Source organism: Chiroxiphia lanceolata, chromosome 20 (assembly GCF_009829145.1).
Source record: "Chiroxiphia lanceolata isolate bChiLan1 chromosome 20, bChiLan1.pri, whole genome shotgun sequence".
Classification (NCBI taxonomy): domain Eukaryota; kingdom Metazoa; phylum Chordata; class Aves; order Passeriformes; family Pipridae; genus Chiroxiphia; species Chiroxiphia lanceolata.
Genome location: NC_045656.1, coordinates 4,328,185 through 4,347,543, shown reverse-complemented (window position 1 = coordinate 4,347,543; position 19,359 = coordinate 4,328,185). Strand labels below are relative to the sequence as shown.

General features: G+C 42.8%; 1 protein-coding gene across 1 annotated transcript in view; it reads left to right on the top strand.

The window, feature by feature from the left end:
• RABEP1 (rabaptin, RAB GTPase binding effector protein 1) overlaps positions 1-19,353 on the top strand; it is a 43,673-nt gene extending 24,320 nt beyond the window's left edge. Inside the window, 17 exon segments of the mRNA XM_032707119.1 lie at positions 440-575; positions 1,294-1,353; positions 1,356-1,419; positions 1,421-1,469; positions 2,384-2,420; positions 2,423-2,508; positions 4,680-5,147; positions 7,103-7,204; positions 7,913-8,029; positions 8,834-8,932; positions 10,331-10,471; positions 11,151-11,295; positions 11,298-11,339; positions 11,635-11,690; positions 12,170-12,232; positions 12,834-12,986; positions 15,488-19,353. Of these exon segments, the coding sequence (XP_032563010.1) occupies positions 440-575; positions 1,294-1,353; positions 1,356-1,419; positions 1,421-1,469; positions 2,384-2,420; positions 2,423-2,508; positions 4,680-5,147; positions 7,103-7,204; positions 7,913-8,029; positions 8,834-8,932; positions 10,331-10,471; positions 11,151-11,295; positions 11,298-11,339; positions 11,635-11,690; positions 12,170-12,232; positions 12,834-12,986; positions 15,488-15,589 (1,920 nt within the window). The 3' untranslated portion in view covers positions 15,590-19,353.
• Positions 19,354-19,359: the final 6 nt, after the last annotated feature.

The following is a 19,359-nucleotide window of genomic DNA, read 5'->3' as shown; positions in this document are numbered from 1 at the left end:
TCTTGTCTGTCCCTAAGTTTCTCTCTTCTTAGGCTCAGTTCAAGCTTGCCCCATAGTCCTGTTTTCTGACTAGTTATTACTCTTTTTTAAACCATCTCCACATCTTACTTATTTGTTGCCTTATCAGCACTAATTAAAGGATTGCTTCTCTGTCTGCTTTCCTGAGATATTTTGCCCCTTTGCCATCTCGGTGCTGTTGTGATCCAGCTGTTATAACTGTGATACACTGATAGGTGTACTTAGCAGAATTTTAATGAGTAATGTGTTCAGAAATAAATACAAGCACTGTGTAAGTTGAATATTTGTGATTTCTAGAAACAAACTTACCTTTCAGCACCCGTCCATTACCTGAACAGATGACACTGTCACTTCTGACAAGAAGGAAATTCCTGAGAGTGTCTCCAGACTGGGATGGTTGATTTTCCCTGTTTTTATTCAGGTTAAAGAACTGAACCACTATTTGGAAGCTGAGAAGTCATGCAGGACAGACTTGGAGATGTATGTGGCTGTTCTCAACACACAGAAATCAGTCCTGCAGGAAGATGCAGAGAAGCTGCGGAAAGAACTCCATGAAGGTACCTCCCTAATAATAAACCTCTCATTCTTTTACTTAAGGATGCAACCCCCAACATAGCTGTTAATTATTTCTCATCTCTTATTTGAATTGGATTTAAAGAAACTGGGAGGGGGAAAAGCAGTGTTTTTAAATGTGGAAGGCCTTAAAATGCTTCCTGAAGAGTTGAATGTGGGGTTCTTTTATGACAGATAAAAACAACAGAGCCATTCATTTTCTCGAGGGATGCTGTTGAATTTCTAAGTTCTTAAAGTATTGTAAGCTTCATTCTTATTATATGTCTTATTTGTGTATCATTATGATCATTATTTCCATAATGCAGTGATCTGGCTCCCTGAGGTGTGTCAGTGCTGGTGCTGGAGTGGGTGTGTTAATGGCAGTGCAGAGGAATGAAATCCAGAACCTGCTGCTGAAAGAAATAGGGATGTAGGAGACAGTCTTTTGAAACCATCACTACAAAAAATAAACCATTAGAACTCATGAATGGAGTTGAGGTGTTAGTCTCCTCATTGGGAAATTGTAAACTAACTGTCAGTAATACATCCCTAATCACAAGCCAAGTTTGGGAATTAAGAAAATGTCTTATTTCATCCTGAACAGTTGTTGAACAGAGCCCGACTGTGTGATCAGAACAATAACTGCTTTTATTCACGAAAATGCATCTCTTTGGCAAAGATGTTAAAGCAATTCTGGTTCAGAGTGACTCTCTTTCTGCACAGTTTGCCACCTCTTAGAGCAAGAGAGGCAGCAGCACAACCAGCTGAAACACACGTGGCAAAAGCCAACGACCAGTTCCTGGAGTCTCAGCGTTTGCTGATGAGGGACATGCAGAGGATGAGATCGTCCTGACCTCGAGCAGCTCCGGCAGGTGGAAGAACTGAAAAAAAAGGATCAGGTTACTGGCTGCTTCCCTCTTTTCCTTTTTGTTTTTTTTTGGGATGCTGTAGGTTTAATGTGGTGTAACAGGTATGGAAATCACACGTTGGAGACAAGCGTGTTAATACTTCCAAAATCGCGAGCTGACAGTTCGAACAGGAACCTTCTGGCAGTTTTATAACACAAACTCTCCAGTATTTTAATATTAATGCATGCAGTAACTTTAAAGGTGATGTTGCCAATAGTTAAATAGGTAGTAATATCCAGAAATTAATCTTGAAGGAAGAAACAGTCATCTGTGAGGTGACAGGATGTCAGGACAGCAAGTTTCACTTCTTTCTAGGTTTTTCCAGTCAGATAGGTGTAAATTAAGACCTTGGTTTTAAATTATCTTATACAAATGATTGTGTACATACTTTATGACTTAATGATCTATGATGTCTTTCTTTGGATTCTTTTGCCTTATATTCCCTTGTTTAGAGTGATCAAGGCACTTACTCTTTTCACACTTTTAGAGTTCATGCTTGTAAATGGCTGTTAATGGGCCTTCAGGGATGCAAATATATGTATATATATATATATATTCTGTACAACAGCCAGTGTAGCAGCTAGTTTTGTTCCTTATTTGATAATCCCTATAATAAGAATTTTGACCTAGGTAATATGTTCTTTGAATAAAATTATAAAACATGAATTGGCCACTAAGCTTGGAAAGTAGGTTCTCATTTAAGTCAGTTTGGGTGCCTTGCGAAAAGAACACTAAATTTTTTAACTAAAAGACTATTTATGTGATAAACACTGGGGTTTTTAACCCAAATAATATTTTCCAGTGTCTTTTTGTAGCTTAGTTTATCATGAAAGCTGATGTCATGACTGCTGTGGCAAAATTGAATCCCATTTTATTTGTGTTCTCCATTGACCACTGATTTCTAGGAAGAAGATGATCAGCAAAGGCTTAGCAAGACAAAGGAAGAAAGCAGAAAGATTCAGATGATGAAACAAAAGCTTCATGTTCTCTGGCCCCTGAGGAAACCCTTACCCAGCTCTCTAATGAAGAGGTAAAACCACTGGATCTTTCACTTGCACATTCCTCAGGGTGCTCATTGCAAATGCAAGTGCAAAGTTAGTGTCCTTCATTCTCTGTAGCTTCTAATTCTTATTAAGCAATAAAAAAATCCTTGGAGGTGTACTTGAGTATATAACTTGTAATAAAAATTGGAAGACAACACTGCACAATCCTGAGAGGTGTCCTTAAAAATGGTAATTTCCATTTTGCATTCGTGATGTGAACTGCTGTTACATTTTCTTGGGCTTTATAACCGTGTTCTAACACACCTAAATACTCAGAATTATGCCAATTATATCTGAACATTCAGCAAGTGGTGTTGTGGCTGCTTTGCTCACCTACTTGTTGAATTCCGTACTTACCATTTCACAGGGTCCGTTTTGGTTTTGTAAGTCAAAAGAAGGAAAAATTAATAAAAACCACTAAGTTTTTGTGCTACAGAAGTTTATTTAAGCTTCAGGAGACTTGAGAGTTTGCAGAGTGAGCCAGTATTTTGCCTGGTTTATTTATCCTTTTCGAAGGGAAAAAACCTGTATACTTCTAGAATCTGCTCTTAATTTTATCAAGGATTTATAACAGTTCAGGATGCAGAAATAGCATCTAAATGTAGCTGAGATACAGTTCTACCTTTCATCCTACAGTCAGGACACAACTTTCTGTTACAACTGCTGTGTGTAAACTGACCCTTCTGTACCCAGATATGCAAATGAGACACGTTGGTGGTCAACAAAAAATTTATCTTCTGATGTTTTCTTTAATCTCAGTTCCTTGGACATGCTTTAGTCCCTTAATCACAAACATATGTACAATTCCTAGAATTAAATATAATGGCAAATTTTACATTTTGAGAAAGGGCTTAGTTTCTAGAGTGTTTTGGTTTTCTGTATGTCTTTGGTTTTGTTATTATTTATGACCTTTTTAACTGTACAGAGTATGTTTGATGTGTGGCAATGAATCATATTATCCATCATGTCCTTACAACTTGTCATACTTTGAGTTCTGAGCCCTTCTCTGTGGGGCACTTTGCAATACAAACAGATGATTTGTTGATCTTTTTTTGGTTATCACCAAACAGTTGTTGTCTGAATATACAGTTTTATGTAAGTCTGTATTCTCTTGACATTTTTATTATGAACTTAAACTCATATATATAAATGCAAATAAAAATATTATTGCCTAAAAATGATTAAAACAAGGCATTTACAGCAGCCATAATCCAGTAGTGCATAATATATATATTATAGGTTATAACACCTATATGAAGTGCCAGCAGCCTGCTGGTCTCTGCTGGACCTATTTCAGAAGTGATAATTTTTCTCAAGAGGCTGGTTTTCAGTGTTATTTTCTTCCTGTGTCTGATGGCAAAGCAAAAGTGCATAATATATTGGAAGGTATTTTGAAAGCAGTCATATGCTTTTTAAATAAAGCCTTGCTGCTCTCTTTTCAGTGCTACAAAAAATAAAAATAGATCAAGAGACTTAATGTGCCTCAGACACATCACAGGACAGTTTGTGTGACTTCTGGTGCTGGCCCTCCCCAGGATACCTTTCTGTTCAAGCCCAGCCTTTTCCCTTTTCATTTTATTTTATGTACAAATAATCTTGTGAAGAAAATATGTCAGTATTTTGTGAGATGCTCAAAGCAGAAGAAAGGAACAGAACGACAACATTCACTTGTCAGTACAGAGCAAATTTTAAGGATATCATTCTTTATTTAATTCTTTGTTAATGTGAAATTTTTGGTTTATGAAAGACTTGTGAATTTACTAGTGAAGGTGGAGTATTTGCCTTCTGTTGTATAAGTTACAGTTGTAGAAGGGATATTGCAAGTTTATCTCTTTAGGGGAAGAAACATCTTGTTTCAGATATTGGAAGATGGAAGGTGACTGTGTCCTTGCTTGTCTGGCAGGAAGACAGATTCTTACAAAAACATTTGTTAACGGAAGACTCTTTTTTATTGTTTTATTTGTTTGTTTTTTTAATTCTAGCAGGCACATTGCAGTTCTCTGTCCTTTCTCTGCCATCTTAAGCTCAGTGATCAGATGTTCTTGCCAAAGCCAATTTAAATTTGCCTGTACCAGGTCTGATGTTGGTGTCCAGCATTCCTCTTGTACCTTACCAAGATGGAGTATGTAATTTTTTCTTCCTTGTTTTCCCATCCCAGGTGCAGGTGAACAGCACCCATGGCTCAGTCCATTCCCTGGATGCAGACTTGCTTCTTTCTTCTGGAGAGTCTTTCAATAAATCAGACACTGATATGTTTAAAGATGGACTAAGGAGAGCACAGTCAACAGACAGTCTGGGGACATCTGGGTCTTTACAGTCCAAAGCTTTAGGATACAACAACAAAGCCAAATCCGCTGGGAACCTGGACGAGTCGGATTTTGGGCCACTCGTTGGAGCGGATTCGGTGTCTGAGAACTTTGATACGGCTTCCCTTGGATCTCTGCAAATGCCAAGTGGGTTCATGTTAACCAAAGATCAGGAAAAAGCAATCAAAGCTATGACACCGGAGCAAGAAGAGACTGCTTCCCTGCTTTCCAGTGTCACCCAGGGCGTGGAGAGTGCTTACGTGTCTCCCAGTGGGTATCGCTTGGTCAGCGAGACCGAGTGGAACCTGCTGCAGAAGGAGGTGAGTCCCCACTGCTGCTGTCACTGCCCTGCCAGGGCAAAGCTCTGCCTCCTTTGCTGTACACACAGCCAGGTGTGAAAGGAGAGAGCAGGACACCATAACCTGCTCCCTTTGTTTCAGCATCACTTAAACAACAGCTGCTCTTCCTAATGCCTTGGAAACCACAGCCAGCAGCACTCCCCGAGGGCTCCAGGGAGCTGGTGGAATGAAGCTCTTTGAAAGCAGGATCACAGTCCAGAATGGGTTTTGGAAGGCTGGAAGGGACCTTAAAGACCATCCAGTCCCACCCCCTGCCATGGGCAGGGACACCTTCCACTAGCCCAGGTTGCTCCAAGCCCCGTCCAGCCTGGCCTGGAACACTTCCAGGGGTGAGGCAGCCACAGCTTCTCTGGGCAAGAGCCATAGGCAGCTCTTCACTTTCCCTCTCTTGGAATGCTTCTGTAGGTAAAGCACACTGGATGTGAACAGTGTTACCTGGCTCTGCTCGTGGCACAGTCACCTTTACCAAACACAGGGTGGTTTTCACTTCGGGGAGGGTCTGGCAGGGCTGGCTGTTGATCTCACACTTGTGTGAGAGGATGAAAAAAGATGGGAGAACTCCAAGAAAAGGAGAAAATGGGAAACTAAGGAAAGGGTGTTACAGTGGAACTGGGGGTGACCTGGAAGGAGCAAAGCTAACAGTATTGCTGTGTGTGCCAGAGGCTTTTGCTGAGGGTTCTGCATGGGGTGCAATTTGGAAATGAGCATCCAAACTATGCATAACACACAAAGCTACCACAGAGGAAGCTTTAAGAAATTTTTAGGCACTTGCATCATCAGAAACCCGTTTCTGAGAGCCACAAGCAGCAGATTAGACTAAGCCCTGTGCCTTTCAGTGTGGATGACCAAGGAAATTGTTGCTTCTGGGTGTTCTGCCTGTCCATTTTTCAGCAGCTTTACGTGATGCCAGTTCAAAGCTTGCATTTGGTTTCTTGCTGAAAAGAGGAGTATTTGGGGGTTCCTGTGGTTACTCTTTCAGAGGAAGAGAGGCCAAGGAGCAGCACTTTAAGGGGAAGAAAAGGAAGGGTGGGGAGAGATAACAATCCATAGTGGGTGGAAAACAGGACAAGATGGGGGTAAAAAAAAAGGAGTGTAAGAATGTAGGGAACAAGAGGCCAGAAAGGACAGATGAAATGAAGAACTAATGATATTTTTATTTCCTTAACTTGTTCAGATTAAGTGCAAATCATTACTTAGGAGGTCTCTCCAAACTGTTGCAAAGTTGCTTTTTTATTGTTGTTGTTTTCTGCTGATTTGCTGTGTCTGGAGAAATGACAGCATCCTGATCTCAGAGCTGAGTTAAATCCCCTACTCTGGAGTATTTCCTTGCCCTGTTGCCATTCTGATGATGCTTTACTCCAACCCTTTCTTAGAATTCCAGCAGAAATGTGCTGCTTCCCCATGTTGCAGGAGCACAGGCTGGGTGTGTGGATGCCACTCGGTGTGGGTGGGACATGGAGCAGCAAATACAAACACAGTTTCAGCTCAAACCTGACTTGCAGCTGAACCTTTGATAGAACTTCCATTTGTCCCCCTTGGCCAAAACCCATACAGTTCCAAACTGGCAGCAGGTTTACTCTTTGTTTCCCTGCTGCACACTTTTATTTTTGTCTCTCCTGTTTGGTTTCTTTATATGAAAAGGACACACTGAGTGACTTGATGAGCTCTTCCATGTCATGGCTTATTGCATTTGTGCTGAGAGTGGGACTCAAGCCAGGAAAAGCTGATATCCCACAGCTGATTCACGTTATCCTTTCCTTTTAGAGCAACTTAATCTGGCCATTACACCATTCTGCCACTGTCTCTTACCTGTAATATTTTGTGATCACACAGCACACCTGAGAGTGTGTGGCATTCCTGCATTCCTTGCAGACTTCCATGGCCTTTCTGGCAGGTGATAACTGTGTGTTCTGCAGGTGCAGAATGCAGGGAACAAGCTGGGCAGGCGCTGTGATATGTGCTCCAACTATGAGAAGTTGCAAGGCATCCAGATCCAGGAGGCTGAGACAAGAGACCAGGTGGGATTTCTCTTCTCACTTTAGAAAGTTGGGGGTTTTTTTGCAGCTGTTTGAAGTGCTGAAGATGCAACAATGAGCCGTTCTTTGGTTTTAACTAAGCAATGTCAACACATTTAAAATCTAGATAACTTGTGACATTTTTTGGAATAATCTGATTTGTTGTTAGTGTGTGGTCATGAGCACCAATGTGTACATATTTCTGAAGGATTCACCTCACTTTATCTGGTGCTATAAGACTATGTAGTAAAGGCACTGTTCTATAAAAAGTGTTCTGCCCATGCTGAAGTCAGTATCTTTCATAATTTATATTTTAAAATGCTTGTCATGCATTAAATTCTATTATCTTTGATACTGGAAGAACTGTTAACAGCAAAGGGCCTCATCCTAAGAGCATCAAATGACTGTGGGGCCTTGGAGGATCTTTGTTTCCTGTCATGTACTGAAGAACAGTTTTCAGATGAGTCACATTCTGCTTTGAAATAAGTGATTGAAGTCATTACATGGCAATGGGCCAGAGCAGCCTGGTGTCCCATGGTGTCCCATGTTTCCTCAGAGGGATAATCTGTGCTGGAGGGTGTTTCAGAAGAACAACAAAGGATCTTCTGGGTTGCTGGACTTGGTTTTGTGGTTTGGAGATGTGTTGTGGTTCAAGAAATAAATGCTCCCCAAGAGAATGGAAAATGAAATGATTTTGTTGTGCCAACCCAGGTGAAAAAACTGCAGGTGATGCTGAGGCAGGCTAATGACCAGCTGGAAAAGACAATGAAGGAGAAACAGGAACTGGAGGATTACATGAAACAAAGTGCTGAAGACTCCTCTAATCAGGTACAAGCATTTGGTGATAGAGATGGTGGGAATATTGCTCTTCAGAAGGATGTAACAAGAACTCCTCTAGTGTTAGATACAGAGGGACTGTTGACTGTAAAAGCAACACAAATGAGAATTTCTAGGGTTAGTTTTGCTCCACCTGAGTCTACACAGTTTCTAGATAAATCTAACATGTCTCTGATATAATGCTACCAAATTTTGGCATTAAAATATCAACTCTAACCCTTGAAATCTGTTACAGTGATAATAGGAATTCGAGTAGTGTTTGAGTTTGGAAGTGACCTGTGTATGAAATGACCCAAACGTGCTCTTAATTAAGTAATGCTTAATCTTACTGTTACCTTGTGTTGTTGTAGAATAACTTTACTGTTATTGTTTTTTACAAAAACAATAACTTTTAAGTTTTTGAAGGTGAGTGCTTTCAGAAAAAGGTACAAAAATTACCTTAAAAATGCTGAAAACTTAGGAAAAAACCTCTGCAGCTTCCTTTTAGTGCCTGTGAACTGGCTTACTTTTAAATTTGATCAGAGTTAACAGCTTATTTGTTGCTTAGAGTTTGGTAAATAGAATATAAGTGTAATATTGGTATAGAAGTACAGCATCTCTCCTTACTGCCTTGAGCTGCACTCCTGTTTTACTGAATGAGGAATTAACAGCATAAACTTCAGGGGATTAGTTTGAAATGTTTAAAAGGGTATTTATGACTAATAATAGGCAAGAGAACTTTGGGGGTTATTTCTTCTTCAAAATCTGTTTCATGCTTTATTGCTAACATGTCTGGGTGGGTTTTCTTCTTTTCAGATCTCCCTGCTTATGGCCAAGTGTCAGAAGTCAGAGAACTTCCTCAGTGAACTGCAGCAGGCATTTCTGCAAGCCAAGAGGAGTGTCCAGGAGCAAATGGTAAGGCAGGTTAAACCCAAAAATCCTTGGCCAGCCCTGTCTGACCCTTGGAGCTCAATATGTTTGTAAAAGAACTGAGCATCTTAACTTGTAAAGAGACTGGTCAAGTGAGCTGGGATGGCAAGTGCTGGACCTGGCACAGTTTGTGTCAGTCTGTTATAGTGTGGTCATGCACATTCATGGGTATGGAGATCCCTAGACAACATTTTTTCCCCTTATTCATTATCTACATTTCATGCCCCTTTAGTATCTTAATTTTACCTCAAATCTGAAGACAGTAGAATTTCTCCAGGCAGTTTTTCAGGGTTCATCACAAGCACCATCACTAGTGAATGTTTTCTTGAGTTTTAGAGATGAATGCTCAGCGTTTTTACAGGTCAGACTTCAAATGTCAGCCTTAACACCCAGAACAGATATGGATGGGAACTTCATTTTCTTAAACTATTTTTGAGCATCTTGTTGGAATTAAGCCAGAGAATAGGAGTAGGACCTCATGTTCTAGAGCTAAGCTTGACTTCCTTGGAGCAATTAATTCCCTCCTGTGTTAGAATCAAGGTGGTTCTTTTTTCCTCCCTGGCACAGCATTTCTGAGGGACTAAGAGAATTCCTCCTCATGAATCCCAGTATTGCATTTCTGGGGTCTGGGGTTGTCTGTAGGACATCAGGGCATTGCTTGCAGAGATGTTCTGTGGGAGAGCACGTCTGAGGAGGTGCAGGAGACCCAGAAAATATATTAATCTGAGCCTGCTTTTCATGCTGCCCACCCCTGGCCCAGCTCCTGTCAGAGCTCACTCAAGTCCCTGATTCCCCATACCAGACCAACCATTCCTCTTGGAAAAGTTCACTGGTGTTTTTTCCTTTTATAATGCAGGCAGAGCATGTCCTCTTAATCCTTTTTCTTTACAAGGGATCATCTGTTTTGATGTTCCCCTCAGACAACAGTGGGAGGCAGACACCTACCATGGAAAGTTTCAGGAGGAATGCTTCAGGTTTTTTAATAACCTGCTCTTACAGCTGAGTGCTGTAATTTTAATAAACACTTTAATGAACATCACACTGCCAGTTCCTGAAACCACATGTGATTCCCCCACTCCTACCCCTCCATGAGCACAGCCAGTTAATGGATAAATACAGAAGAAAAGTGGGAGACTGAGCAGTGCTGTATTTATCACTTGCTCCTCCTCTCTGCCTATACAGTTAAAGTTGATCTTGCCTTTATTCCTGGTGCACAGGCCAGGCAAGAGGCTCATGTTGATCCACACCATCATTTTGTTTCCCTTCTTTACAAAGAAATCAGTTCCCCAGGCTTTTGAAAGCATTTGCTGGTGATAGTAAATGGAGCAGAAGAGATCTGAGCATGACTCTAAGTGAGAATTTATGCTTTTCTTTGCACTGGAGGCTGTCCTGACACAGTCAAGGGAGCAGGTTTCAGAAGAGTTGGTGAGACTGCAAAAAGATAATGAAAGTCTTCAAGGAAAGCACAGCTTGCACATGTCTTTACAGCAGGCTGAAGATTTCATCCTACCAGAAGCAGCAGAGGTAAAACATTTTTAACTCACTGACACCAAAAATGCATGTGACTGGATCTCACTGGAATGTTGTTCTTTATCACAAAGCTGTCTCAAATAGCACAATGAACAATAATTGGGATTTTAACCCTGTGAGTCTGTGATGTACAAAACCAGCAGCCTAATCCCACTATGCCATTGGTGTAAAATGATAATAAAATTAGTTACCTGTGGCCTGATGGCTGCTCTATTGTCAGTGGAGTGTGGGTTTAGCCCAGTTCAGCCAATTTAAGCTGTGTTTGGCAACTGGGCACACAAGTGTTCAGTCACCAGGGCTCCAGTGCATTGATTCAATAAGTCAAGCAAAGTCAGTCACTCCTGTCCAGTTAAGACCAGTAATAATCCTGAGCCTTGAATAATGATAAACCTTATCAGCCCTTTCATGGCCACTCCCTTGGTCAAGATTAAAAGACTGGGGGAGGTGAAGGGCAGGGAGAGCATCACAATAAGCCTATGGGGACATGAATCTTGACATGTTCTTCGTTTCCTGTGGCCAAAAAAACTTGGATTTTTGTTCTAATACCTTGATAGATGCAGGGTCTGGTATGATGGGAGAGTCCTCAGGGCAGCATAGCTTTATTTTTGGTTTGGGTGCTGATAAATGCAGTGCTGTGGGTGCTAAAGATCCTAACACACGTTTCCTCATCCAGGAGCTCCGTGAGCTGATTCTGAAGTACCGTGAAGACATCATTAGTGTGAGGACAGCAGCAGATCACCTCGAGGAGAAGCTCAAGGCTGAGATTTTATTCTTAAAAGAACAGATTCAGGCTGAACAATATTTGAAAGAAAATATAGAAGAACCCTACAGCTGGAAATAGAGAATTGCAAAGAGGAAATAGGTGAGGCAGGGGTGAAGAGTCTCAAAAGGAATATTAGAAATTCATGAGATGCACAAAGACTTGATTTTGTGATACACTGACTTATCTGAATTCTAAATACTGGCCACTTTTGATAGCAGATACACCAAACTGTGCTTCTGAAAACAAAAGTACAATCTTTTGTACTTGTTTGCTTTTGAGGTACCTTTGATGTAACATGGGCTTAATCCTCCTTTAAATATTCATGGAAGTAAACAGGGTGTGAATAATTTCCTGTGTTTCTTGCATTTAAGCTTTAATACTCTTTGTTTTTCAGCTTCCATTTCCAGTTTAAAAGCTGAACTGGAAAGAATAAAAGTAGAAAAAGAACAGGTAAGGAACCCTTTCACTGTGGGATTTTTGGGTTTGTTTTGGTTTTTTTTTTAAACAAAGGGTTCTTTTTTTCTGTACTGATGCCAGTGTAGGACTGGGACACATTCATAGTTCTGTTCCTTAGAGGGTGTTTGGTCTGTTTATTAATCTGTAACCTAAATTGGGTTAACTAATTCCTAACTTATACAAGGCTACTTAGTACTAACCTAAATGTTGTCTTTGGAACATTCTCTCCAGCTCCAAAAAGAAAATAAATGGAGAAAAAATGGAAAAAGATGTTATTTCAGTTATTTTCTTTATCCCTAGAAGAGGTTATTTAGGTGTATTTCTGAGGCCCATAAAGATACTTAGGCTGTGCTTCCTTGTGGAGGACTGGAGGAAGATAGAAATGTTGGGAGCTTTATTTAATAACTTTTTAAAATTATTATTATTATAATTATAATTATATTATTATTATTATTATTATTATTATTATATAGTTGGAAAGTTCTTCACAGGAAAACCTGCAGCAACTGGAGAGTCTGCAGGAAGCAGGAAGCAAAGCATTCTAGAAGAACAGCTGAAGAGGAGACTGCAGCAAAGGTAGCTGTGATGGCGGGGTGGGGCATATCTGCATCTTTTATGCTGCTCAGCTGTGGCCAGAGAATGTGTCACTACATGAGAATGAAAAAAAAAAAAAGAAGCTTTTGAATGTTGGTAAAAAAACTGGCAGAAAACTGTGTCCCTGGGTGTGGGGGTTAAATCCTCACCCCAATCCCTTTGCACTTGGGTTTATAAGGAGTGGGGCTGAATTGCCCCTCACCCTCATTTTGGTTTTCTTCGTTCCCCCAAATACTTTTCTGACTAAAACTCACCACAGTTGTATTTTCATCAGCAGGTTACTGCCCTTATCTGTGATCATATTTCATTAAAACTCAGGACTCTGTTTTGAGATCCCTGGTCACTCCTGTTAACAGCCATTAACCAGCCTAATGACATTTGTTAGTGGGTATTAGTGGGTATCAGCCCCTGATTTGCAGTTGGGAAAACTGAGGTGTGGAAAGACTGGTTTAATGTGTTGCCAGGACTCTGAGAATACCCTGCTGCTTTGCTCTGCTATCACTCTTTAATCAGTTTATCAAGCTTCTACTTTTTTTTATCCAGTTTAAGCATGAGCATAAAGAGTCTTTTTCCTTCCAGGCCAACCTGGAGCAGCTGGTGTTTGAAGAGAAGAACAAAGCCCAGCGTTTGCAGACTGAATTAGATGTCAGTGAGCAAGTGCAGAGAGATTTTGTAAAGCTTTCTCAGACACTTCAGGTAAGGAAAGTGTGATCAGTGTGGGAGGTGTTACTTTAGTTTCATTATTTCTGTGCAAAAATAACAAGTAGCAGTTGTAATTTTCTCATGTTGGTCTTTATGGACTACTTTAAAAGTTGGTAGTATAATAAACTGATCAGGTTCTTCCTAGTATGATGTTATTACTAAAGCCTATTAGGATTTTATTCTGATTACTTAATTCCAGCTGATTCTGAGCAGCAAAGATACACAATTTTTGTGCTAAACATCTGTAGAGAGCCATAAAGGATGGGTTTTAAACCCATGTTTTCATTGTCCATCTCCTGTCTTACTTTTCACAGTAAATCACTAGGGTGCAAACATTTGAGGAAAGAACTTGCACTGTTTGATATGAATCTATGAAAGGGATCTTTGTGTTAGAGTTACTGCTTTGTTTACACCATCTGAAAGCCTTATCCTTGCTGTTGTCACTGTTGCTTTCCTTGTATTCCCTCCAAAAAGTGGAAGCTGTGGTGGATGATGAGATGCCAAAGGTGGCTGGAGGAAGGAGTTTTGTCAGGGGTGTTCATGGAGGCCAGTTGTGGTTTGTCAGGGCTGTTCTGTTGCTGTGAACTGGAGAGAAATGAAGGGACCTGCAGTTTGTGTTTGCAGAGTCACTGACTGTCCCTCAGGAAGCCAGGGCTGGGCTGGTCTCCCCCTCAGGGTCTGTGTTTGGAGAATTTGCCCCCCCTTTATGCTCCAGCACAGAGGAGGTGCTGAATTTCAACCCCATCTCCTTGGAGTCCTTGGCCAGGCTGCTCAGAATGAAAAATACAGATTTTTGAGTCAAGCATTCAGGTTTATTTATAAAACTAAAACCAGAATACGGGAGGTTGTTTACTAGACAGAATTTAGCTGGATGGACAATAGAGATCTGTCCTGTCTTGTTCTGACTGTGTCTGGAGGAGGAGTGGGTAGGACAAAGGAGACTATTGAATTGTCCTGGCTTGGGAAGTTGCTTCTTGTTTGCCATCATCCTCTCTTTTTAATTTATTGATTTCAAAGCACTGCAGTTCTTATGGCAAACATACCCACCACTTTGAAGGTGTGTGGGGACTCTTCCAGAACTTGCAGGTAGTTTAGTACGACTTCAGGATGAGCTCAGGAAGAGCTGTAGCTCTGCATTTTGTGTTTTCTCTCTGCCCTAAGCACTTATTGCACATCAGTGTCTCAGCAGTTTGTGGTTCCAGTTTAAACAATGGCCTGTGCCATCCCCACTGTACCTGGCACAGGATCTGCTGTGTGAGATTGCCACTGAGTGAGGATTGGGGTTTATTGGCAGGATTATTCCCTTCCCTGGCCTTGGCAGTGGAGAGATGGGCAAGTACCCCTCGTGTGAGGGGTCCCCTGGCCAAATTAGGAATCAGCAGTGCAGAGGAGGGGCTAAAAATCAATTAAATGCTAGGTGGGAATTTATAACTGAAAGCCCAGGTCTTAATGCAAAGAATGTGAAAGTTTGGATGGGGTAAATAAATAAATAGTGCTCTTGACATTCATTTCACCACAGTTCTACTGGGCACTTCTTCAGCGTGTAAGAAACAGCTTAAGGTGGATTATCAGCAGAGCAAGTAACAGGAGTGAGCTTGGAAATGGGATGTTTCCTCCAAGAGAGTTTTGCCTGTGATCTCGAGAGGCTCCAAGGCACACATCAGGCTGCTCTGTACCTCCTTTACATTCTTTTCTGGGAGAGTTTCCTTACTTTGCCCATCTCTCCTCCAGTTTGCCAGACGGTGTCAGTGACCAAAGAGCGATGGGGAAGCTTTGCTTGAGCCCCCCAGCAAGTGGGGTTGTTGTTGTAAAATTGTAAAATCACAATGTGTCTTCCTTCCTTCCATTCTTGGGCCTAAATTAAGCCGGTGCTTAACTCCCCCCTTGCTTGCTCAGCCGATGGCAACGTTGTGTCTCTGCTGCTCCCCCGGAGCCGTGGGCTCGGCTCTGGCTCTGAGCTCAGGTTTGCTCACTCTGGTTCTGAGCTCAGGTTTGCTCACTCTGGTTCTGAGCTCAGGTTTGCTCACTCTGGTTCTGAGCTCAGGTTTGCTCACTCTGGTTCTGAGCTCAGGTTTGCTCACTCTGGTTCTGAGCTCAGGTTTGCTCACTCTGGTTCTGAGCTCAGGTTTGCTCACTCTGGTTCTGAGCTCAGGTTTGCTCACTCTGGTTCTGAGCTCAGGTTTGCTCACTCTGGTTCTGAGCTCAGGTTTGCTCTCTCTGGCTCTGAGCTCAGGTTTGCTCACTCTGGTTCTGAGCTCAGGTTTGCTCTCTCTGGCTCTGAGCTCAGGTTTGCTCACTCTGGTTCTGAGCTCAGGTTTGCTCACTCTGGTTCTGAGCTCAGGTTTGCTCACTCTGGTTCTGAGCTCAGGTTTGCTCTCTCTGGCTCTGAGCTCAGGTTTGCTCACTCTGGCTGTGGCTCTGAGCTCAGGTTTGCTCACTCTGGCTCTGGCTCTGAGCTCAGGTTTGCTCACTCGGGTGCCTCTGGTTCCCCGCAGGTGCAGTTGGAGCGGATCCGACAGGCAGATTCCCTGGAGAGAATCCGTGCAATCCTGAACGACACAAAACTGACGGACATTAACCAGCTCCCTGAAACATGACACCCTGCGGGGGCAGCTCCGAGGCCGCGTCGGGGGTTTTTAACTCATCTTTATAGCAACATTAATATTATTTAACTCTAACCGAAAGAGCAGAAGACAACAGAGGGAGCAATGGCTTAAGTTTTGTTTCTAGAGAGGGGAAAAAAAGGTTTCGTACTGGGCAGGAAGAGAGAGCACAAGGGTGACTTGCAGTGTAGGAAGGAGAACTTTCTAATGGAAACACTAATGAGTGCAGTGTTTCGTGTTCCACTGAGTGGGATCAGTCCTTACATTCTGAAAAACTTCCCTCTTTCAGCCGACTTCGTAACCTAATATAGAGTTTTGGAACATTTACCCCTATCTTTCCCTCTGTCCTTTCCCCCACTACTGTGATCAAAGTAGCTGCTGGAAACCGTATTGTCCCTCCAAAACGTTGAAGAGCAAAGTGGTTGAAGTTTTTCTGTTTGAATAGTCAGTAACAGTATTCAGCTAGCAGAGAGAATGAGGTGTAGAGTATGCTGTATGAATATTTTATATTAAAATATGAATTTATTAGCAGGACACTGGATATTGACCTTATTTCATAACTCAGTACTTTTTTTTTTTTTTTTAAAAACCATTGGCTCTGTGAAGAATCTGAAAGCTGCTGAAACGTGGATGTGAGTGAGCTGTGTCTCTCCTGGACAGATAAATGCTAATCCAAAAGAAAATGAAAACTGTACTGAGAATTTATCTCCTTGCCATTTTTCTGTTGAACTCAGATACTGAAAGAAAAGCACAAGAAATGCACTGTTTTGTAATCTCTTCTCACAAATGTAAATCAGAATATGGAGCTACAACCGGTTGTTTCTCATCTCTAAAGCTGAGCAGTACCTGGAGTCCCTTCTCTGGGGGGGAAAAAAACCCACAAAACCAAACAAAAAATCCCAAACAAACAAAAAGCTGTTAGAAGTCCTGTGCAGTGTGTGAGCACTGGCACGAGGTGATGCAGGTCTGCTCTGCTCGGGTGGGTGACACCGGGTGTAGGGCCAGGAGGGTCAAGGGAAGGTGCTGTTCTGGGTCAGCCTCCTGCTAACAGGGATTCCTTCACTCCCAAGTCAGGGCATGAATGAGCAGGAGCTGCAGGATTGTGCTGGTGAAGCTCCTGGGTGAGCTCTGGTGTCAGGGCACTGCTCGGAGGGGTCTGTCCCACGTTTCTGTACCCAGACATTTAAATGACACTGTGCACTGTGGCAGCAGGGGCAGGGAATTCTGGTGATCAGTTTGGGTTTCTTGTTCTATAAATGTCCAGGGGTAACGTGACCATTCCTCCTCCTCCAGCTGCTGGAGTTCCACACACAGCTGGATGGTTTCCTGTGTGGTTGCAGGTGTTGATACTGGTGGTGCAAACCCAGTTGTTAAGAATGGCCCCCACTTAAACCTCAGTTAAGAGGAGGCTGAAGGAACAGATCACACTGTGCAAAACTTCTTGGACTTTCCTCCATTCCTTACTGTTTTTTCTTTATGTCCTTGGTGAGAGATCTGCTTTTCTTTGTCACCTTCAAAAGTGACAGAAGATGCTCCAAACTGCAATGCACATGACTATATTTTAAGTGCTTAAATCCTATTTTTAGCAGTGTATATCCTGCTACTGACACAAAGTCAGAAGTGGTGGTTTTGAAGAGGAATGCCTTAAAAGCAGCCAAAAAGCAGCATACAAGCTCAATTCCTTGTCACTCCCTGCAAGAATTAAAGCATTTTATCCACCCTAGTGATTAATCCCCTTCATAATCCTGACACCCAAAAGCCATTTTTCCCACCTTAGTAATGACTAGACTAACAGATGACAGATGTCATCTTCTTAAGATGACACTTAATTTCACATTAAAGTGACATTGAAGTGTGACTTGGGTCTTTAGTATTTGGCTATTACCAGATTATGGGTTTTTTAACCTTTCTCACTCTGTGCTGAGCTGAGGGTGACAGCAGCTGGGTCCTGATGCAGAAATCCAGTACCAGGTGTTCTGCATTCAGTTTTCCAATGGTTGGGGTCCTGTTGTGCTGGATAAACTTTGGAGAAAAATGCAGGCCTTTAGTAGGAGCTGCAGAATGAGGTTTTCCTCTGTTCCCCCCTCTCCTATCCCAAAAACTAAGGTGTAACTGGTTACTGAGTTAGTTACTGTAGCTGGTGGCACTTCACCTGTGCAGCAGGGTAAGGAGGCCTCTTGTGTGGCAAAACTACACCACCTCCTGTACCCTCTTGAGCAGCTTGAGGAACTGCACCTCGAGGACTTGCACAGTAGAAGGATTTTTGGTTGAGTTTCTGGACTGTCCCAGTGGGAGAGAGCAAGGGCAGGGCCTGTTACTGGTCTTCCAGCATCCCTTACTGGCCTGTGCTCAGCAGCCCTGCTCTGAACAGCCTGGGTTGGATGGTTTCAGGTAGTCCAGGCCTGGCGTGGCTTTTCCTTGGCTGTGTTTTTACAGGCTGTTTAACGGGGGTGGTGTCAGCCTGAGGTGGTGGCTGCAGCCGGGGGGAAGGAGGTGAGTGGGCAAGTGGTTTGGGCTCCTTAGTAGCCACAGTACCAGTGTAGCTGTTGCCAAATGCAGCTCTGCCTGCCTGGGGTGTGTGTGTGTGTGTGTGTGGGGGTGTGTGTGTGTGTGTGTGTGTGTGTGTGTTTCTTGCTTGTGAACCAGGCACAGTTTGAGTGTGTGGAGGAACTTCCTTTCGGTTTGGAGAGGACGGGCAGAGAATTCTTGCACGGTTGTTTTCCTTCTCACCACCTTATTCCATCCCGAGCCTGCCCACCTGTGCTCCTGGGTCAGTACATGTGGCCATTTTAGCTTTGGAACACGAGTCAGCTTTTTCACCAGCTGGTGTTTAACTTCAGATCAGACCTCTTAAGCCGTTTAATGTTGAAATTGGAAGCCTGGCTGTTCCCAGCAGTGGTGGGAGATGTGCTCCCTGCAAACAGCTGTCCCCCCTGGGGAAGGACAGCACAGCTTCAGCAGCAGCAACTCTGAGCTTCTGCTGAACTCTATTTCATAAAGGGGCCTTTAAAAACCAAACAATACAGTGTGTGCCAAATGTGCAGAGCAAATTGTAAATGAAGTGTAGTAAAACTCTTGGTGTTGATACTCACTGGGTGATGGATTATGGTGTTACTGCTCATAGACATGAGAAAAGAGATGCTCTTCCTTCCAGGTCTGGGTGTTCTGGAGCGTGGTTGGGGTCAGGGAGGGTTCTCCCCACTCCATCAGTGCTTTGTAACCAGGTCAGCTGCAATCCACAGGGTGAGCGGGTGGTGTGGGCTGTGACAGGGGCGAGATCGAGGTCTGTCTGCATTCCTGTACCTGTATAGTCTTAATCTGTACAAAAGTGTTCTTGCAGCATGTCAGGTAACCCTGTTCCCCCCGGGTGTACCAGCCCTCCCTCCCCAGCAGCTTCCCCGGCCCCCCTGCTGTGTCAGCAGTGCAGTAACTCCTGTTCAAACCTGAGCTTGACCTGTCGCCTTTTCTAAGGGGAAGGGGGAGGGACAACAACTATTTATTGTCCACTAGAGTCTGTCTACAGCAGATACTGAATTGGCCTTTCAATGTCAAGAGGGACTCCAGAGCCATCTTTTGCTCAAGGCAAACTGTTTGGAAGTTAATACTGCATTCCAGTGAGCCAAGCCATTGGTGTCCTGTGCAATCGTGGGTGTAGAATTCTGCTGTCTCCAGGATTCCAGTGTAACCATTTGTTAACTGTATTGAAGGTGTGTCCTCTATGGAGAAAGTGTTCCAAATTAAAAAAAGCTGCTGAAGTGTGTGTG